The sequence below is a fragment of the Tamandua tetradactyla genome, chromosome 1 (assembly GCF_023851605.1).
Source record: "Tamandua tetradactyla isolate mTamTet1 chromosome 1, mTamTet1.pri, whole genome shotgun sequence".
NCBI classification, from domain to species: Eukaryota; Metazoa; Chordata; class Mammalia; order Pilosa; family Myrmecophagidae; genus Tamandua; species Tamandua tetradactyla.
Genome location: NC_135327.1, coordinates 173,452,112 through 173,469,522, shown reverse-complemented (window position 1 = coordinate 173,469,522; position 17,411 = coordinate 173,452,112). Strand labels below are relative to the sequence as shown.

The window sequence follows — 17,411 nt, the reverse complement described above, 5'->3', positions numbered from 1 at the left end:
ATGTAAAATTTGTGATAATCCTGTTTTCTTCATAAAGCTATCGTGGAGATGTAATTATATGAAAAGCACCTAGCAGAATGACTAACACTTTTGTAACTAAATTTTAATTTTACTTCTCTTCCTTACAAGGTTTTCCCCTCTTCAGTCCACTGAAGAAATCTCACCCCTCTTTTCTGACTTTTTAATGCTTCTAGTTCACTAAAATTTTTCCTCTCAGGAGCTGTTACTAAAAATATAAACATATATATAATAAAATCAAAATGAATTGGAGTCTTTTAAGAAGAGGCCTAATGGGCCACGGTGGCTCAGCAGGCAAGAATGCTTGCCTGCCATGCCAGAGGACCTGGGTTCTATTCCCAGTGCCTGCCCATGTTAAAAAAAAAAAAAGAAAAAAAAAAAAAAGAAGAGGCCTAAGATCACTACAGCCCTGAGATCTGGAAGTAAAAACAGATGGTTGAGGGAAAGAAATAAATGTATAATACATAAAATGTTACCTGGCACACAGTAAATACCATATATTTCTAATACTATGTACCAGACTTTATGGTAGGTACATGTTGTGTGACAAATTTATCCAAATGAAAATAGATCCATTGGAAAATGGATTAACATTCTTAAAATTTGGAAGTGAGTCATATAAAGGATTTGTTCCCCTTAACTTATATTAAACATTTAATTTCCAAGTTCACTATAGTCAAAGGAATATTCAATGAGATGTCTCTTTGTCAGCTGGCATATTGATCTCAGGTGCTTTAAATTTCTTATGCACATATGAGGTATGTAAGTGACAAAATAAAGTCTTTTGACTTTCTCCATGCCAGAAATAACTGAGACAGGAGAGTCCTATTGACTGACATTTGAAACCAAAATAGAGCCATAAAAAGTTATGCCATGATGAAGACTATTTCTAATTGGTCTGGTTTTCATTCAACTTAGAATATAATTTTAGGCCCAGTTTTTTTTAACCTTGCAAAGAAGGTTAAAACATTGCCTAGGACACCAATTTTCTGGAAGGAAAATAAACACTGCCTAAAAGAATAGTACATTCCTTAACATTTAATAAAAAAATTTTTTATTATTTTAAATTGAGGGAAAATGTTTACTCCTTTGAGGTGAGCTTAAGATTTAACAAAGCCTACAATCATATCACAGAAATGACTGGAAGTACTCCAAAATGTTAACAGAGGTTATCTCTGAATGGTGGGATTATAAATAATCTTCCTTTTCTATTTTACACTTTTATTTTCAGCATTTTGAAAAACTTTAAACTTATAGAAAAGTTCCACAAGAACAGTACAATGAACACTCATGTACCCTTCACCTATATTCATCAATTGTTAACTGTACTTTTAATATAAAATGATCAACATTTGCTTAATCCATACTTATACTCTGTTTTTTGAACTGCAATCTTCTAAAGAAAAGTGTGGTGACCAATCAAGGTAACATGTTCCATAGACCAGATTTTTTCTACTTGTCATATACCTAGCCAAAAATATACTTAATTACACGAATGCACATTTTTCAGGAAGCAAGACACAGCTCTTATAGTTAGTAAAATGGCTTGAGTTCAATCTTAAATGTGCTCACAGTCATCAGAAGCTCTAACATAAAGATACCCAAAGGTTATTTTCTGCTCAGTCAGTTTTTGAAAGATAATTTCAGCTGTTTACAAATTACTTTTTTTCTCTTTCTGGTTCTTTAAAAATATTACAAATAACATTAGCAAATACTTTAATACTCACTAAGTAGTTAATATAAATTGGATTAATTCTGAAGGGAGTCAGTCAGAGGACTTGGCTGAGGTTAATTTTTTTGAAGAGCTTTGAAAATGAAATATTCAATTTGCCTCTGCAGTTAAAAGTGTGATAAATAACCCATTTGATTTCAAATCTAAGTGGAGTAAGGTCAAAGAATCTACAGAATATGGAGAAGAACAAGAATTAGGAACTCTAAATAGGCTGAAACCTTATGAAAAGTACTTTTTGTTTATAAATCAAATTTCTCCATACTTTTAAAATCAGTGCACAATGTGAATTTAGTCCTCATTCAAATTCACCAAAGTTACAAAGAACATTGCATTTTCAAAGGAGGTAACAATAATAGTACCTTGAAGTAAGTGCTTTATTTTATGTTGTGTTTTCCATAATTATTTCATTTACTTCTTTCAATATTTTGAGTTAAGCACTCTTCTTAATTCCATTTTGTACATGAAGAAACTAACGACAAACTGTTAAGTAACTTGCGCAAGTCACTTTTAAAATTAGCAAGTAGCAGACCTGGTATCTGAACCTAAATTCTGATTCTCAATGCTACACTATAACCTCTTAACTATTAAACTATACTGCCTCCTTTCAGAAAAGGCAGGAAAATAAAAAAACACAAGGGTTTTCTCCTCTTTGCATTTTTTTCTATTGTGTTTGTACTGCTCTCAGTGTATCTGAGGTTTGTTTAGAGTACAAGTAAAAAAAAAAGCTCCTGATAAAATGTATTAGCTGGAAGTGAAGGTGGCAGACACAGAAGAAAGGTGTTAAGCAAAAGGTAAAATATTTGCTGACACCACCCTAATATATTTAAATTACTGCCAGGAAACTCTTCTTCAAGGCTAAAAATAAGACAATCAGAGACATTTTAGTGCTGTCCATCATTAAAATAAAAACAATGTCTCTGGGCAGAGGTATCCCTACATAAGAAGGCATGCATTCATTTAAATACCTATATGCCAGGCTCCCAATTCATGCATCACTACATCTTCCTTTTACATGATAGAATTCAAAAGAGCATGGACTTTTAAAAACAAAGCTTACATTTAGGCTTGAGATTTCAAGCATACTGAAGGCATCTTTATTTCAAACTCTCAAGTATACAGAATAATGGTAAACTATTATCTAAATTCTTAAGAGACCTACTCTAGTCATGTTTTACAGCAGTTGGCTCAGTTTTGCCCTGTGGAATCCTGCATATTCTGGAGTTAGAACTAAGAGCTCGAGTTGCCTTATCAGCAGAGAAGTCCCAGTTATTCGTTAAGGAAAAGAAAGGCAAGACCTCAAGTAACATTTCTATTCTTTCTTATCCAAGTGAAAAGTACCAGAATAATATATACTCTTGTTTTTGCTTTGAGGTATAGTTTACCTTTAAGAGACAAACTGGACAAATAATGAAGAAATTAAATTGATATTCTAACGTGTTAATTTATTTCAAAGATAGAGAGCAGTATTTATATTACATAAATTGGAAAATTTCAATAGTATCGTTCAATTCTAAGGCAAATAATAGCAATGGCATCAATGGGATTAATATGAATTAGCAACTGGACCATATTTTATATTGACAAAAAGAAAGCTGGAAATTCCTAGTTTAGAATTACTGAAGCTACAAATAATGAGCTACCTTAACAAAAAGATACTTGAAAACTCTGGACTGTGGAAGTTCTTGTACAGAGTTCCTAACTTTACTACAGTTTTGGTAAACTAGTTTAATAATTCATTGATACTAAATGACAGTCCCATTAAATGAAGACTGATGCTAAATATCCGGGGTGTTTGAGAAACAACCGAGTTTCAAATTGGAACTTATTTTGAACAATTAAGATAACAACATACAAAAACTCTCATTTTCAGGAAAGAAAGAGAAAATTTATTTTACTTCTTCTCAGAACATTTATTTCATTGCCTACCCTACCACCATTCTATTCTCTTCACATCATACAATTCAATCAGCAAGTGCTATGAAGTAACTATGGGACAGTAAGTACATCAGCAACAGAGCCTGCATTCCAAAGCAATGTCATACAAATTATTTTTGATCATGCTTCTATTGTTATCTGTTTACGTAACAACAAACCCACTGGTGTAACAGGAACTGCAAATTGATCTGTGAATTGTTACCTGATGCCTGGAAAATATTCTTGAAGCAAGTTATTAAAAATTATGCATGCTACCTTGAAACTTTCTCCATCTGAGTGGCAGATGAATATATCACTTGATGTTTCATTTAAAAGAAACCAAAATCCAACCTCCCATATGGTAGGGCATCTGGCTGGATAAACTATACTGAATACTTACCTAGAGCTGTAAAATCTGAACCTGATTTGAACAGAGCTGAAGCTAGGAGCTGAAACTGTAAAAGAAAAATAAAGAATAAAATAAAGAATGAAAGAAGCAAATTAGCTTGCTAAGCACACTGGAGAAAAATAACTTTTATAATTTGGATCACTGATTAATCATTTTCTGTCTTTACACATGTGCTGCAAAGGTCTGTTCATCAAATGGTGGCAAGAATAACACATTCAGATTAAAAAATATGCTGACTTTTATACTAGACCACTATTATCATTTCCCAAACACTGTACCAAGTCCTGAAATTAATTTAAAAATTGATTAATGTATGTTTTATTAAGGTACAGGTCACCTGAAATTATAAAGAAATTACTTGTTTGGGAATCTATCATATATGTACAATGCCCAGGGCACCATTACTGAATTTTTAGTACATATACATTCACCTCAAAAATAAATACATGCTACCATAAAATGGCTCGTGTTTCTGGCTCTGTAAATCAAACTTCAAAGAAGAATGGTTATTATGTATAGGCCATTTCTAAGTTACAACTTAGATTGTGGTTCTATAATCATGTAGAATTATATTGTTAAAACTCAAAGGCCTTTTTTTTTTAGTGGTTCCCTTTATTTTTTTAATTTATATATTATACATTCATATACCATGTAATTATCTAAAGTGTACAATCAATGGTTCACAATATCATATAGCTGTGTATTTATCACAATCAACTTTTTTTTGTGTGTGAAAAATAGCATATAAGCAAAAAAAAGCAATAGATTTCACAGCATATCACAACAATTAGTTGTAGAACAGATTTCAGAATTTGGTATGGGTTATAATTCCCCAACTTTAGGTTTTTACTTCTAGCTACTCTAAGATACTGGAGACTAAAAGAAATATCAATACAATGATTCAACAATCATATTCATTTGTTAAATCTCACCTTCTCTATATAACTCCACCATCACCTTTGATCTTTCTCCCACTCTTTTTTAAAATTGTGAAATATAACATATATACAAAAAAGTAATACATTTCTAAGTATATTTTAACAAGTAGTTATAGAACAGATTTTAAAGTTTGGTATGGGTTACACTTCCACTATTTTTTTTTTTTCTTCTAGCTGCTCCAAGACACTGGAGACCAACAGAAATACCAATATAATGATTCAGCAATCATATTCATTTGTTAAATCCTATATTCTCTGTTATACTCCTCCTTCTCTCTAAGTAACATATATACATAAAAGCAATAAATTTCAAATACATCACAACAATTAATTGTAGAACAGATTTCAGAGTTTGGGATGGGTTACAATTGCATAATTTTAGGTTTCTATTACTAGTTCTATGGTACTGGAGTCTAAAAGAGATATCAGTATGATTCAACAATTATACTCATTTGTTAGATCCTACCTTCTCTATATAACTCCACCATCACCTTTGATCTTTCTTCCACTGTTTTGGGGGTATTTGGGCTATACCCATTTAAACTTTTTCATGTTGAAAGGTGCTGTCGATAGTATGGAGTAGGGAGATGGAACTAATTATGTTCTAGAGAGGCTGGCCCCTCTGCATTTCAGGACTTATCTGGCCTAGGGACCCATTTGGAGGTTGCAGTTTCTGAAAGTTACCCTAGTGCATGGGACCTTTGCAGAATCTTATATATACCTTAGGTGTTCTTTAGGAATGGCAGAAATGGTTTTGGTTGGGGTTTGGCAAGCTCTGATAAGGTATCAATGTCTAACTGAGGCATGTGAAAGAGTGACCTCCACTGTAGCCTCTTGACTCTATTTGAACTCTCTCTGCAACTGATACCTTATTTGTTACACTTCTTTTCCTCCTTTGGGTCAGGAAGGCATCGTTGATCCTTTGGTACCAGGGTCAGGTTCATCCCTGGCAGTCATCTCCCATACTGCCAGGAAGACTTTCACCCCTGGATGTCCCCCTACGTAGGGGGAAGGGCAATGATTTCACTTGAAGAGTTGGGCTTAGAGATAGAGGCCACATCTAAACAACAAAAGAGGACCTCCGGAAGTAACTTTTAGGCTTAGTTATAGGTAGGCTAAGCTTCTCTGCTATATACATAAGCTTCACAACAGCAAGCCTCAAGATTAAGGGCTTGGCCTATTGATTTGGGTGTCCCTAATGTTTGACACAGTATCGGGTTTCCTCAGTGGTAAAGTTTATTAGTTTCATATTTTTTCCTCCCATCCCTCAAGGAACTTTGTGAATACTTTTAGTTTGTCTAATATATTCTGGGATGTATCCAGGCATTACATTAAGCTATACAGGATTAAAGGCCCTCAACCTTATTCTAGGCTCCCCACTTTTGGGTTGTTTAAATGTTCTATATAGACAGGTTAAGTTATTATGTGCTACAGAAAATTTAAGTTTTGGACAAAATAACCCTGTCTTCCTTTGGTCTCAAAGAGTAGATGAGATTCTAAAATACAGAAAATGTTTTCCTTACCCCTGTATTCTGAATTCAAAGGCCTTTTATTAACACGGAAATATGTTATTACTTCTAAATTTTGACTAGATTCCTAGCGTAGTCTGTTAAGAACAGTTTAAAACAGATAATGTAACTGAACAATGATGAAACACAGTGAAACAAAACTACTGCACCACTGCTGCTAAGTTACAAAATTTGTAAAAAATAAAAATTTAGAAGAACTATTTCTATTCATCTTGAATGCTAATGCTAGAAAATAGGCAAATTAAAGGAAAAAATGAGTAGACAAAAGGGGGCGGGCAAACTGTGGCTCAGTGGCAGAATTCTTGCCTACTATGCCGGAGACCCAGGTTCTATTCCCGGAGCCTGCCCATGTCAAAAAAAAAAAAAAAAAAGAGTGATGAAGATTAGATAAAAGGATGCACATAGCGACTCTCAATGGAGTTACTTGACACTTTTCAAGGCTTGACAGGTTGATACCTCTGATTCCTCACTTGAAGCTTTCATTTCAGGTATTAATCACATTAATATTTGTAAACCCTGACTAATGGCCCTTTGAAGGGGAGAAATTAAATATTCCAGAGGTATCTAAGGAAGAATTAGGAAAAAAAAAATTAAAAATATATGGAAGTTTGCTCTTTTCCGGCTGGAATCATGGAGGGGGTCAAAGAGAAGAAGAAGGTTCCGGCTGTGCCAGAAACCCTTAAGAAAAAGCGAAGGAATTTTGCCGAACTGAAGATCAAGCGCTTGAGGAAGAAATTTGCCCAAAAGATGCTTCGAAAGGCAAGGAGGAAGCTTATTTATGAAAAAGCTAAGCACTATCACAAGGAATATAGGCAGATGTACAGAACGGAAATTCGAATGGCTAGAATGGCAAGAAAAGCTGGCAACTTCTATGTACCTGCAGAACCCAAATTGGCATTTGTCATCAGAATCAGAGGTATAAATGGCGTGAGCCCAAAGGTCCGAAAAGTGTTGCAGCTTCTTCGCCTTTGCCAAATCTTTAATGGCACCTTTGTTAAGCTCAACAAGGCCTCAATTAACATGCTGAGAATTGTGGAACCATATATTGCATGGGGCTACCCGAACCTGAAGTCAGTGAATGAACTGATCTATAAACGTGGTTATGGCAAAATCAATAAGAAGCGGATTGCCTTGACAGATAACGCTTTGATTGCACGATCTCTTGGTAAATACAGCATCATCTGCATGGAAGATCTGATTCATGAGATATATACTGTTGGGAAACGCTTCAAAGAAGCAAACAACTTCCTGTGGCCCTTTAAATTATCTTCTCCCAGAGGTGGAATGAAGAAAAAGACCACCCATTTTGTAGAAGGGGGAGATGCTGGCAACAGGGAAGACCAGATTAATAGGCTTATTAGAAGGATGAACTAAGGTTTTTGCGATTATTTTTGTAATCTGGTCAATTAATAAACAGTGACTGTTTTCAAATTGAAAAAAAAAATATATGGAAGTTTAATATATTCTAGGTATCTGTCCTTCGGCACATAAATTTACTTCAAGTATTGCTTAGTTTGTGGCTTGCCTATTATTTCAGTAACATTTTTTTTTTTTTTTTTTTTTTAAAGGAAAGACAGAGAGAAGGAAGGAAGGATAGAAGGAAGGAAGGAAGGAAGAAAGGGAAACATTTTTAAACATTTTCTTGTTTTATTGTATTCTGTTTCTCCGTTTTTGTTACATGGGCTGGGGCCGGGAATCGAACCGAGGTCCTCCGGCATAGCAGGCAAGCACTTTGCCCGCTGAGCCACCGCGGCCCGCCCTCAGTAACATTTTTTGATGAACAATAATTTTAAGTTTGCTGAAGTCTAATTGAACATGCTTTTTCTTTTATGATTAGTGCCTTTTGTGCACTGTCCAAGAAATCTTTGCTTCTCCTAAGATAGAAAAGATACTCTCCTGTTTTCCCCTTGAAGCTTTATTGTTCATTTTATATTTAGATTCTCAATCCACCTTAATTTTTATGTAAACAGTGAGATGGGGGTTGATACCTTGTGCACTATTTTTACTAAAGACTTTCCTTTCCCCATTGGATTCAAGAGCCTGATCAAAATTCAATTGACCACATATATGTGGGTCTGTTCCTGGACTCTAGTCTGTTCTACTGACACATCTACCTATCCCTAAGCCATATCACATTACCTTGATAACTGTGGTTTTAAATACTGCCTTGAAATTAGATATTGTAAGACCTCCGATTGTATTCTTTCCTCAAGATTCTTTTGGCTAGTTTAAATGAAAAGGATTTAAACACTTATGTGCTGGTTTGTAAGAATGTATGTACCCTAGAAAAGTCATGTTTTAATTCTAATCCCATTTTGTAAAGGCAGCCATTTCTTCTAATCCCTATTCAGTACTGCATGCCTGAAACTGCAATCAGATCATCTCCCTGGAGATGTGATTTAATCAAGAGTGGTTGTTAAGATGGATTAGCTGGAGGCATGTCTCCACCCATTTGGGTGGGTCTTGATTAGTTTACTGGAATCCTATAAAAGAGGAAACATTTTGGAGAATGAGGGAGATTTTGAGAGAGCAGAGAATGACATAGTCACGAGAATCAGAGTCCACCAGCCAGCGACCTTTGGAGATGAAGAAGGAAAATGCCTCCTGGAGAGCTTCATGAAATAGGAAGCCAGGAGAGAAAGCAGCAGATGATGCTGTGCTCGCCATGTAAACTTCCAGGTGAAAGAGAAGCCCTGACTATATTTGTCATGTGCCTTCTCACTTGAGAGAGAAACCCTGAACTTCATTGGCCTTCTTGAACCAAGGTATCTTTCTCTGGATGCCTTTGATTAGACAATTCTATAGACTTGCTTTAATTGGGACATTTTCTCAGCTAATTTAGCAATTTATTAAATTCCCCTTTTTAAAAGCCATTCTGTTTCTGGTATATTGCACTCCAGCAGCTAGCAAACTATAACATACATTTTAGAATCAGTTTGTCTATTTCCTAAAAAGAAATTTAAAAAACCAAAAACACCTTGTTGGACTATTCGTAGTAACTGCATTAAACTAAACAACAACTTGGGAAGAAAGGGCATCTTTAAAATTAGTCTTTCAATTCAAAAATGTGATATATTTCTCCATTTATTCAGATCTTTAAAATTTTGCAATAGACTTTATTTATTACACATTTAATATTTTTGATGCTAATATAAATGTTATTTTAAATTTTCATTTTCCAAATGTTTATTACTAGTATAAAAATAACTTTTTTCCCCTATTGACCTGGTGTTAATAAAAAACCTCTGAATTCAGAATACAGGGGTAAGGAAAACATGTCTGTATTTTAGAACCTCATCCATTCTTTTGAGACCAAAGGAAGACAGGGTTATTTTGTTCAGAACATAAATTTACTTATTGCAGAGGATTTTTCTGATTAGATGATGTGACACCACCCATTCCAGGTGGGTCTTGATTAAGTCTTCTGGAATCCTTTAAAAGAGAAAACATTTTGGAGAGAGCCAGAAATGACAGAAATGACAGAGCTGACAGAGAGAGAGCCAACAGAAGCCTCAGAGCCAACAGAAACTTCCCAGTAGAGCTGACACAGACGCAGACATGTGGAGAAGAGAGAACTGGATGTTTGGAGATGGTTGGACCCCAGTAGACATTACCATGAGATGTTAAGCAAGCCAGAACCTGGAGAGAGCCAAGGAAAGCCAAGAGATGAAAGCCAGCCCTGGAGAAGTAAAGTGAGGAACCCCCACAGGAACAGAGGCTGAAAGCAACAGAGCCCAGGAGCAAGGGACCAACAGACGTCAGTCATGTGACTATCCAGCTGACAGATGAGTTCCTTAACCATTGGCCTTTCTTGAGTGAAGGCAACCTGTTCTTGATGCCTTAATTTGGACACTTTTACTTCCTTAGAACTGTAAACTTGTAACTTATTAAATTCCCATTTATAAAAGCCGTTCCATTTCTGGTATACTACATTCCAGCAGCTTTCAAACTAAAACACTTACTTAATATGTTTATTGTTTCTTATCTCTGTCCATTGGGATGTACACACCTCTAGGCTAGAAATTTTGTTTGGTTCATTCATATTTCCCATGTGCATTGAAGAATGTCATATTATAGGAACACAATACACATTTATTAAATCAATGATACCAGTATTTTGGAAGCTCAGCAGAAGTATAATAAATACAAAATGTACTATACTGGTGCAAAATGGTTTTTCTCATTTCATATTTAATTCCATCTGATTATGACAGAATTGATTTAGGCAACCTTTTCTGGAAAAATATGATTTTCATGAGGTATATGAGAAATTTATCATAAATTCAGAACCCATGTCCTGGATCCTGGAGAATGAAGGAAAGCAAAGTACCATTATTTGGTATATAGATAGTAGTCATTATCTTCCTTACAACAGGCATGGTGATGATGACGATTATGATGTTGTTGATTTGATGATCATGATGATGATCATCAAAAAATAAAATCTAAATCTACTGACAGAATACTAATATAAAAGACAATAGTAAACTCTACCTCAGTAACCGGAATGATCTCCTATAATGAAAGTGAAAATCTATATGCTTCACTAACAACTGAAGACTGTAAGTGTAACTATGTAACTGTCAAAAGGAAATTTCTTCCTCCAAAATGAATTACTGGAATATTAAAAGTTTCAACAGTTAAGCTATAAATCTGTCCACACATTTTCAAATAGAATCCTGCAAATTATGTTGTAAGTAATTCTCAATGTCTGGAGTGTTTCCAATTTTCTCCTACACAAGTAGAAACAAAGGATAATTTCAGGGTGATGGTGTTGTTTTGAAAAGCTTCTGAGGTGATTCTGAAACTGACATACAATAAGACTTTAACTGCTGCTAGGGCTAAATAACTCTTTTTTTTTTTCTTTCTTTTTTTTTTTTTTTTTAAGAGAGAGGGAGGAAGGGAAGGAAAGACAGAGAGAAGGAAGGAAGGATGGAAGGAAGGAAGGGAGGAAGAAAGGGAAACATCTTTAAACATTTTCTTGTTTTATTGTATTTTGTTTGTTTGTTTGTTTTTTACATGGGCTGGGGCCGGGAATCGAACCGAGGTCCTCCGGCATGGCAGGCAAGCACTTTGCCCGCTGAGCCACCGCGGCCCGCCCAGGGCTAAATAACTCTTCATAGATTAATCTTTTAAGAAACTGAATGGGAGAGGGGGCAAGATGGTAGTTTAGTGAGGTATAGAATCTAGTTAGTCTTCCAGAGCAGCTATAAATAGCCAGGAAAAGTACAAAACAATTGCTGGGGCCACATCAGTGACTGGGCACACAGCGTACACCAGTCTGGACAAGATGAACCAGCTGAGACCCCACAGAGAACTGTAAGACACTGCTGTGCTGGTTTAAAACAATTTCTATACCCTAGAAAAACCATGTTTTAAACCTAATCCACCTTGTGAGAGCAACAGTTTCTTCTAATCCCTATTCAGTACTACAGGTTATATAAATAACTTGATTAGGTTATTTCCATGGAGATGTGGCTCAATCAGCTGTGGGTATTAAACTTGATTACATGGAGATGTGTCTCCACCCATTCTAAGTGGTTCTTGATAAGTTAAAATGGAATCCTATAAAAGAAGAAGTATTTTGGAGAAAACTTCAGAACACCACAGAACCATGAGGCAGAGACTCCACCAACCAATGACTTTTGGAGATGAAGAAAGAAAATGCCTCCTGGGAACTTCATGAAGCAAGAAGTCAGAGGAGAAAGCTAGTAGACTTCGCCATGTGTCCTTCCAGCCAAGAAAGAAACCCTGAACTTCACTGGCCTTCTTGAATCTAGGTATCGTTCCCTGGATCTGAGATTGGACATTATAAAAGACTTTTTTTTTTTTATTTGAAACATCTACAACTTTATTGGTTTAGTTCCGTTATTTCTGGGCTACTCCTAACAAAGTAAAATATACTTCATTTTTGAAGACTTGTTTTAACTGGGACATTTTCTTGGCTTTAGGACTGTAAATAGCAACTTATTAAGTTTCTCTTTTTTTTTTTTGCATGGGCAGGCACCAGGAATTGAACCCGGGTCTCTGGCATGGCAGGAGAGAACTCTGCCTGCTGAGCCACCACAACCTGCCCTAAGTTTCTCTTTTTTGAAAGCCATCTTGTTTCTAGTATATCGCATTCTGGCTGGTAGCAAACTAGAATAGACACCAAGCTGTGGAGGTCGGTGACCCTCCCCCAACGGCATGGCAGTCTAGCTCCCCTAGAGGAAATAAAACAAACTTACTAGTAGCAAGGTCTTAGCTCAACCAAGCTTCAACTGTGGAATTAATTAACAAATTCTGACTACTGAAAATAGGTCAACTCAGATAAACTTGGAATAAGAACTAAAGGTAGTAGGAGTTTTTGCCCCAGCAGAGAGGCAGCAGGGCTGATGGAAAACAAAAACAAACAAACAAAAAACCCAGAGGCTTTTTGAGTCAGACAGCACAAAATACTTGAAAAGGGCAGGACCCTAAAAAATGGGGGAACACAGAGTCTGGAGATAAATAAAGCAAATACCAATTTAAGCTCTTGATTAACAAATCCAAGGAGCAGGGGATCCTATTCTGAAAGAACTTTCTTTTTTTTGCTTTGTTTCTAGTACTTAACAGCTCATTAGATAGAACTGCAAGGCTTCTCAGGCTCCAACTGCCCCAGGCAAGAGCAGAACAAAGCTTGTCTGAGAGACAAAGTGGTTAGTCAGATAAAGAGAGTTAATTCCCTGGAGGCTGTGCCCCTTTCAGCAGAGCAGTGGGCCCCAGTTCTGGTGGAATCCCTCCCCCAAGGACTGGAAAACTGAAGTCAATTAATGTCAATCTACAACCTAACCTCTACCTCAACCATGCCTCCAGCAGAGATAGTCTACTGAAGTTAAAAGCACTGCATCACTTTATGCTGGTGGGAAGCTAAAGACAGACAAGCACCATATACTGGGCAGGACAGGAAAAACACAGAGTCTAGAGGTTTCATAGGAAAGTCTGTCAATCAGCTATGTCTAACCCTTGGGGGAAAACTGACTCAGGCAACACTTTCCTCCTGAGGGGAGGCCAGTCTGGTCTGGGAAAATGTGACGGGGGTCTATAATATCTGAGCTGATCCTCCTTAAAAGAAAAAAAAAGGCTTCATATAGGCGGGGCAAGAAATAGAAAAACAAGAACGGAAAAATTTTGATCAGTTAAAAAGAACCTAAGTTAGCGGTTAAGAATAAGCTGAACCGAATGTCAAAGAACAGACAGAGAACAAAGCCATCCAGCAAGAAAATACTAGGTGAAAGAGTGAAAACAATTTCCAGGATAATTAAGGAAAATCAAATGCCCAGATGCCAGCAAAAAGTAACAAGTCATACTAGGAAAATCAAAGATATGGCCCAGTCAAAGGAACAAACCAACAATATAAATGAGATACAGGAGATGAGATAACTAATTCATGATGTTTGAAGAGACATGGAAAAATCTCATCAAAAATCAAATCAACGAGTTGAGGGAGGATATAAAGAAGGCACTGGATGAACAAAAAGAATAAATCAAAAGTTTGAAAAAACAAATCACAGAACTTACGGGAATGAAAGGCACAGTAGAAGAGATAAAAAAACAACAACAAAAGAAACCTACAATGTAGATTAAGAGGCAGAAGAAAGGATTAGTGAACTGGAGGACTGGACATCTGAAATCTGACACACAAAAGAAAATATAGGGAAAGAAATGGAAAAATATGGGCAGGGTCTCAGGAAACTGAGTGACAACATAAAGCGCATGAATATAGGTGCTGTGGGTATCCCAAGAGGAGGAGAAGGAAGAAGGAGGAGAAAAACTAATGGAGGAAACAATCACTGAAAATTTCCCACCTCTTATGAAAGACATAAAATTACAGATACAAGAAGTGCAGCTTACTCCTACAGAGTATATCCAAATAGACATACTCCAAGACATGTACTAATTAGACTGTAAAGAGAAAGAGAGAATTTTGAAAGCAGCAAGAGAAAAACAATTCATCACACACAAGGGAAGCCCAATCAAGACTGTGGATTTTCAGCAGGACCCATGGAGGCGAGAAGACAGTGGTATGATATATTTAAGATTCTAAAAGATATCACTGCCTTCTTGCCTCCATGATGACTGACAAAGAAAAAATGGTCAAATACTGAAGTTTCAAAAACATGCTAGACAACTGTTTAAAAAGCTGAAAAAGACATCAGACTTCAATTAGCGATATGAATGAAACTGAAGTTAGGACTAAGTGTATGGACAGATGAGTTAAGAAAATAAAGGCCGACTTCCGGGTCAAGATGGAGGCTTAACAACGTGTACATTTTAGTTCGTCCTCCAGAACAACTACTAAATAACCAGAAACAGTACAGAACAGCTCCCGGAGCCACGATAGTGACAGGACACACAGCGTACCCCAGTCTGGACCAGCTGCGAGCACCCCGCAGAACCGTGAGTTCCCAAAGCTGTGGCGGCCAGCGCCCCTCCCACACAGGCCGCTTCCCAGAGGGGAAAGGAAAGGACTTTACCAGCAGCAGGGAAGGGGCAAAATCAAACACCAATTGTGGAACTAATTAACAAATTCTGACTACTAAAAGTAGGCCCCCAGCTTAGGTGAACCTGATCAAAGCAGAGCTTGCTCATTTTTGCCCCTGCACCAAGGGGGCAGGACTGACAGAAAAAGGGGGGGGAAAAAAAAGAAGGAAACAGAGGTTTTTGTGTGGCTGTGTATCTACAAAGGCTTGACTGCCTCTGGATACAGCGGCAGGGCTTTTCAGGCTGCAACTGCCCCAGGCATAGGCAGAAGTGAGCTCTTTTGGGGGCTTATCTGGAACCTTTGCCTTCCCCAGGGGAGGGGTGAAGCCTCACCCAGGTGGAATCCCTCCATCAAGGAATTCAGACACCAGGGCTTGGTAATTTGAAGCCATTAAATCCAGCCTACGACCTCTCCTCTGTCTCCACCACGCCCCCAGCAGGGAGAGTCTGCCAAAGTTAAAGGTACCGCATCATCTTATGCTGGTGGGACCTGCAGTCAGACAAGGACCACATACTGGGCAGGATAAGAAAAACAGAGTCCAGAGACTTCACAGGAAAGTCTTTCAACCTGCTGGGTCTCACCCTCAGGGAAAACCGACGCAGGTGACTCCTCCTGATAGGAGGCCAGTTTGGTCTGGGAAAATCTGGCTGGGGTCTACAATATCTAAGTAGACGCTCCTAAGTGTGTGTGTGGGAAAGGCACCACACAAGCAGGGCAAGAAACAAGAAAACAAGAACTGAAAAATTCTCCTCTGTTAAACAAAACTCTGTTAAATTCTCCTCTGTTAAAACAAAGGTCCAGATAAAGCTGAACGGAATGTCAAAGAACAGATAGACAACAAATTCATCCAACAAGAAAACCCTAGATGAAAGAAGTGAAAGCAATCTCCAGAATAAACTAATTAAGGTAATTAAATGCCTAGACGCCAGCAAAAAAAACAAATCACACTAGGAAAATTGAAGATATGGCCCAGTCAAAGGAACAAATCAACAATTCCAATGACATACAGGAGCTGAAATAATTAATTCAGAATGTACGATCAGACATGGAAAACCTCACCAAATCCAAATCAATGAATTGAAGGACGATATAAAGAAGGCGAGGAAAGAACAAAAAGAAGAAACAGAAAGTCTGAAAAAACAAATCACAGAACTTATGGGAATGAAAGACACAGTAGAAGAGATGAAAAAAACAATGGAAACCTACAATGGTAGATTTCGAGAGACACAACATAGGATTAGTGAACTGGAGGATGGAACATCTGAAATCCGACAAGAAACAGAAACTATAGGAAAAATATTCGAAAAATATGAGCAGGGACTCAGGGAACTGAAAGACAATATGAAGTGCATGAATATACGTATTGTGGGTGTCCCAGAAGGAGAAGAGAAGGGAAAACGAGGAGAAAAACTAATGGAGGAAATTATACTGAAAATTTCCCAACTCTTATGAAAGACCTAAAATTACAGATCCAAGAAGTACAGCATACCCCAAACAGAATAGATCCAAATAGACATACTCCAAGACATTTAATAATCAGAATGTCAGAGGTCAAAGAGAAAGAGAGGATCTTGAAAGCAGCAAGAGAAAAGCAATCCATCACATACAAGGGAAGCCCAATAAGACTATGCGCAGATCTCTCAGCAGAAACCATGGAGGCGAGAAGACAGTGGGATAATATATTTAAATTATTAAAAGAGAAAAACTGCCAACCAAGAATTCTATATCCAGCAAAATTGTCCTTCAAAAATGAGCGAGATATTAAAACATTTTCAGACAAAAAATCAGAGAGAATTTGTGACCAAGAGACCAGCTCTGCAAGAAATATTAAAGGGAATGCTAGAGACAGATACGAAGACAGAAGAGAGAGGTGTGGAGAAGAGTGTAGAAAGGAAGACTATGAGTAAAGGTAAAAAGAAGGAAAATTAGATATGACATATAAAATCCAGAAGGCAAAATAGTAGAAGAAAGTACTACCCATGCAGTAATAACACTGAATGTTAATGGATTAAACTCTCCAATCAAAAGACATAGTCTGGCAGAATGGATTAAAAAACAGGGCCCATCTATATGCTGTCTCTACTCAAAGGACACGAGGCCAAGGACACAAATGGACATTTACACACCAATGTTTATAGCAGCATTATTAACAATTACCAAGAGATGGAAACAGCCAAAATGTCCATCAACAGACAGTTGGCTAAACAAACTGTGACATTTACGTAAGATGGAATATTATGCAGCTGTAAGACAGAATAAGTTATGAAGTATGTAACAACATGAATGGGCCTTAAGGACATTATGCTGAGTGTGATTAGCCAGAAACAAAAGGACAAATACTGTATGGTCTCACTGATATAAACTGACA

General features: G+C 36.9%; 1 protein-coding gene and 1 pseudogene across 1 annotated transcript in view; one reads left to right on the top strand and one right to left on the bottom strand.

The window, feature by feature from the left end:
* The window catches only part of MKLN1 (muskelin 1), a 299,405-nt gene that overhangs the window by 12,200 nt on the left and 269,794 nt on the right, over window positions 1-17,411 (bottom strand). The window contains exon 17 of the mRNA XM_077135509.1: window positions 4,065-4,119. Coding sequence (XP_076991624.1) covers window positions 4,065-4,119 — 55 coding nt within the window. The remainder of the gene's footprint in view (window positions 1-4,064; window positions 4,120-17,411) is intronic.
* On the top strand, window positions 7,153-7,984 carry LOC143662133 (large ribosomal subunit protein uL30 pseudogene; annotated as a pseudogene).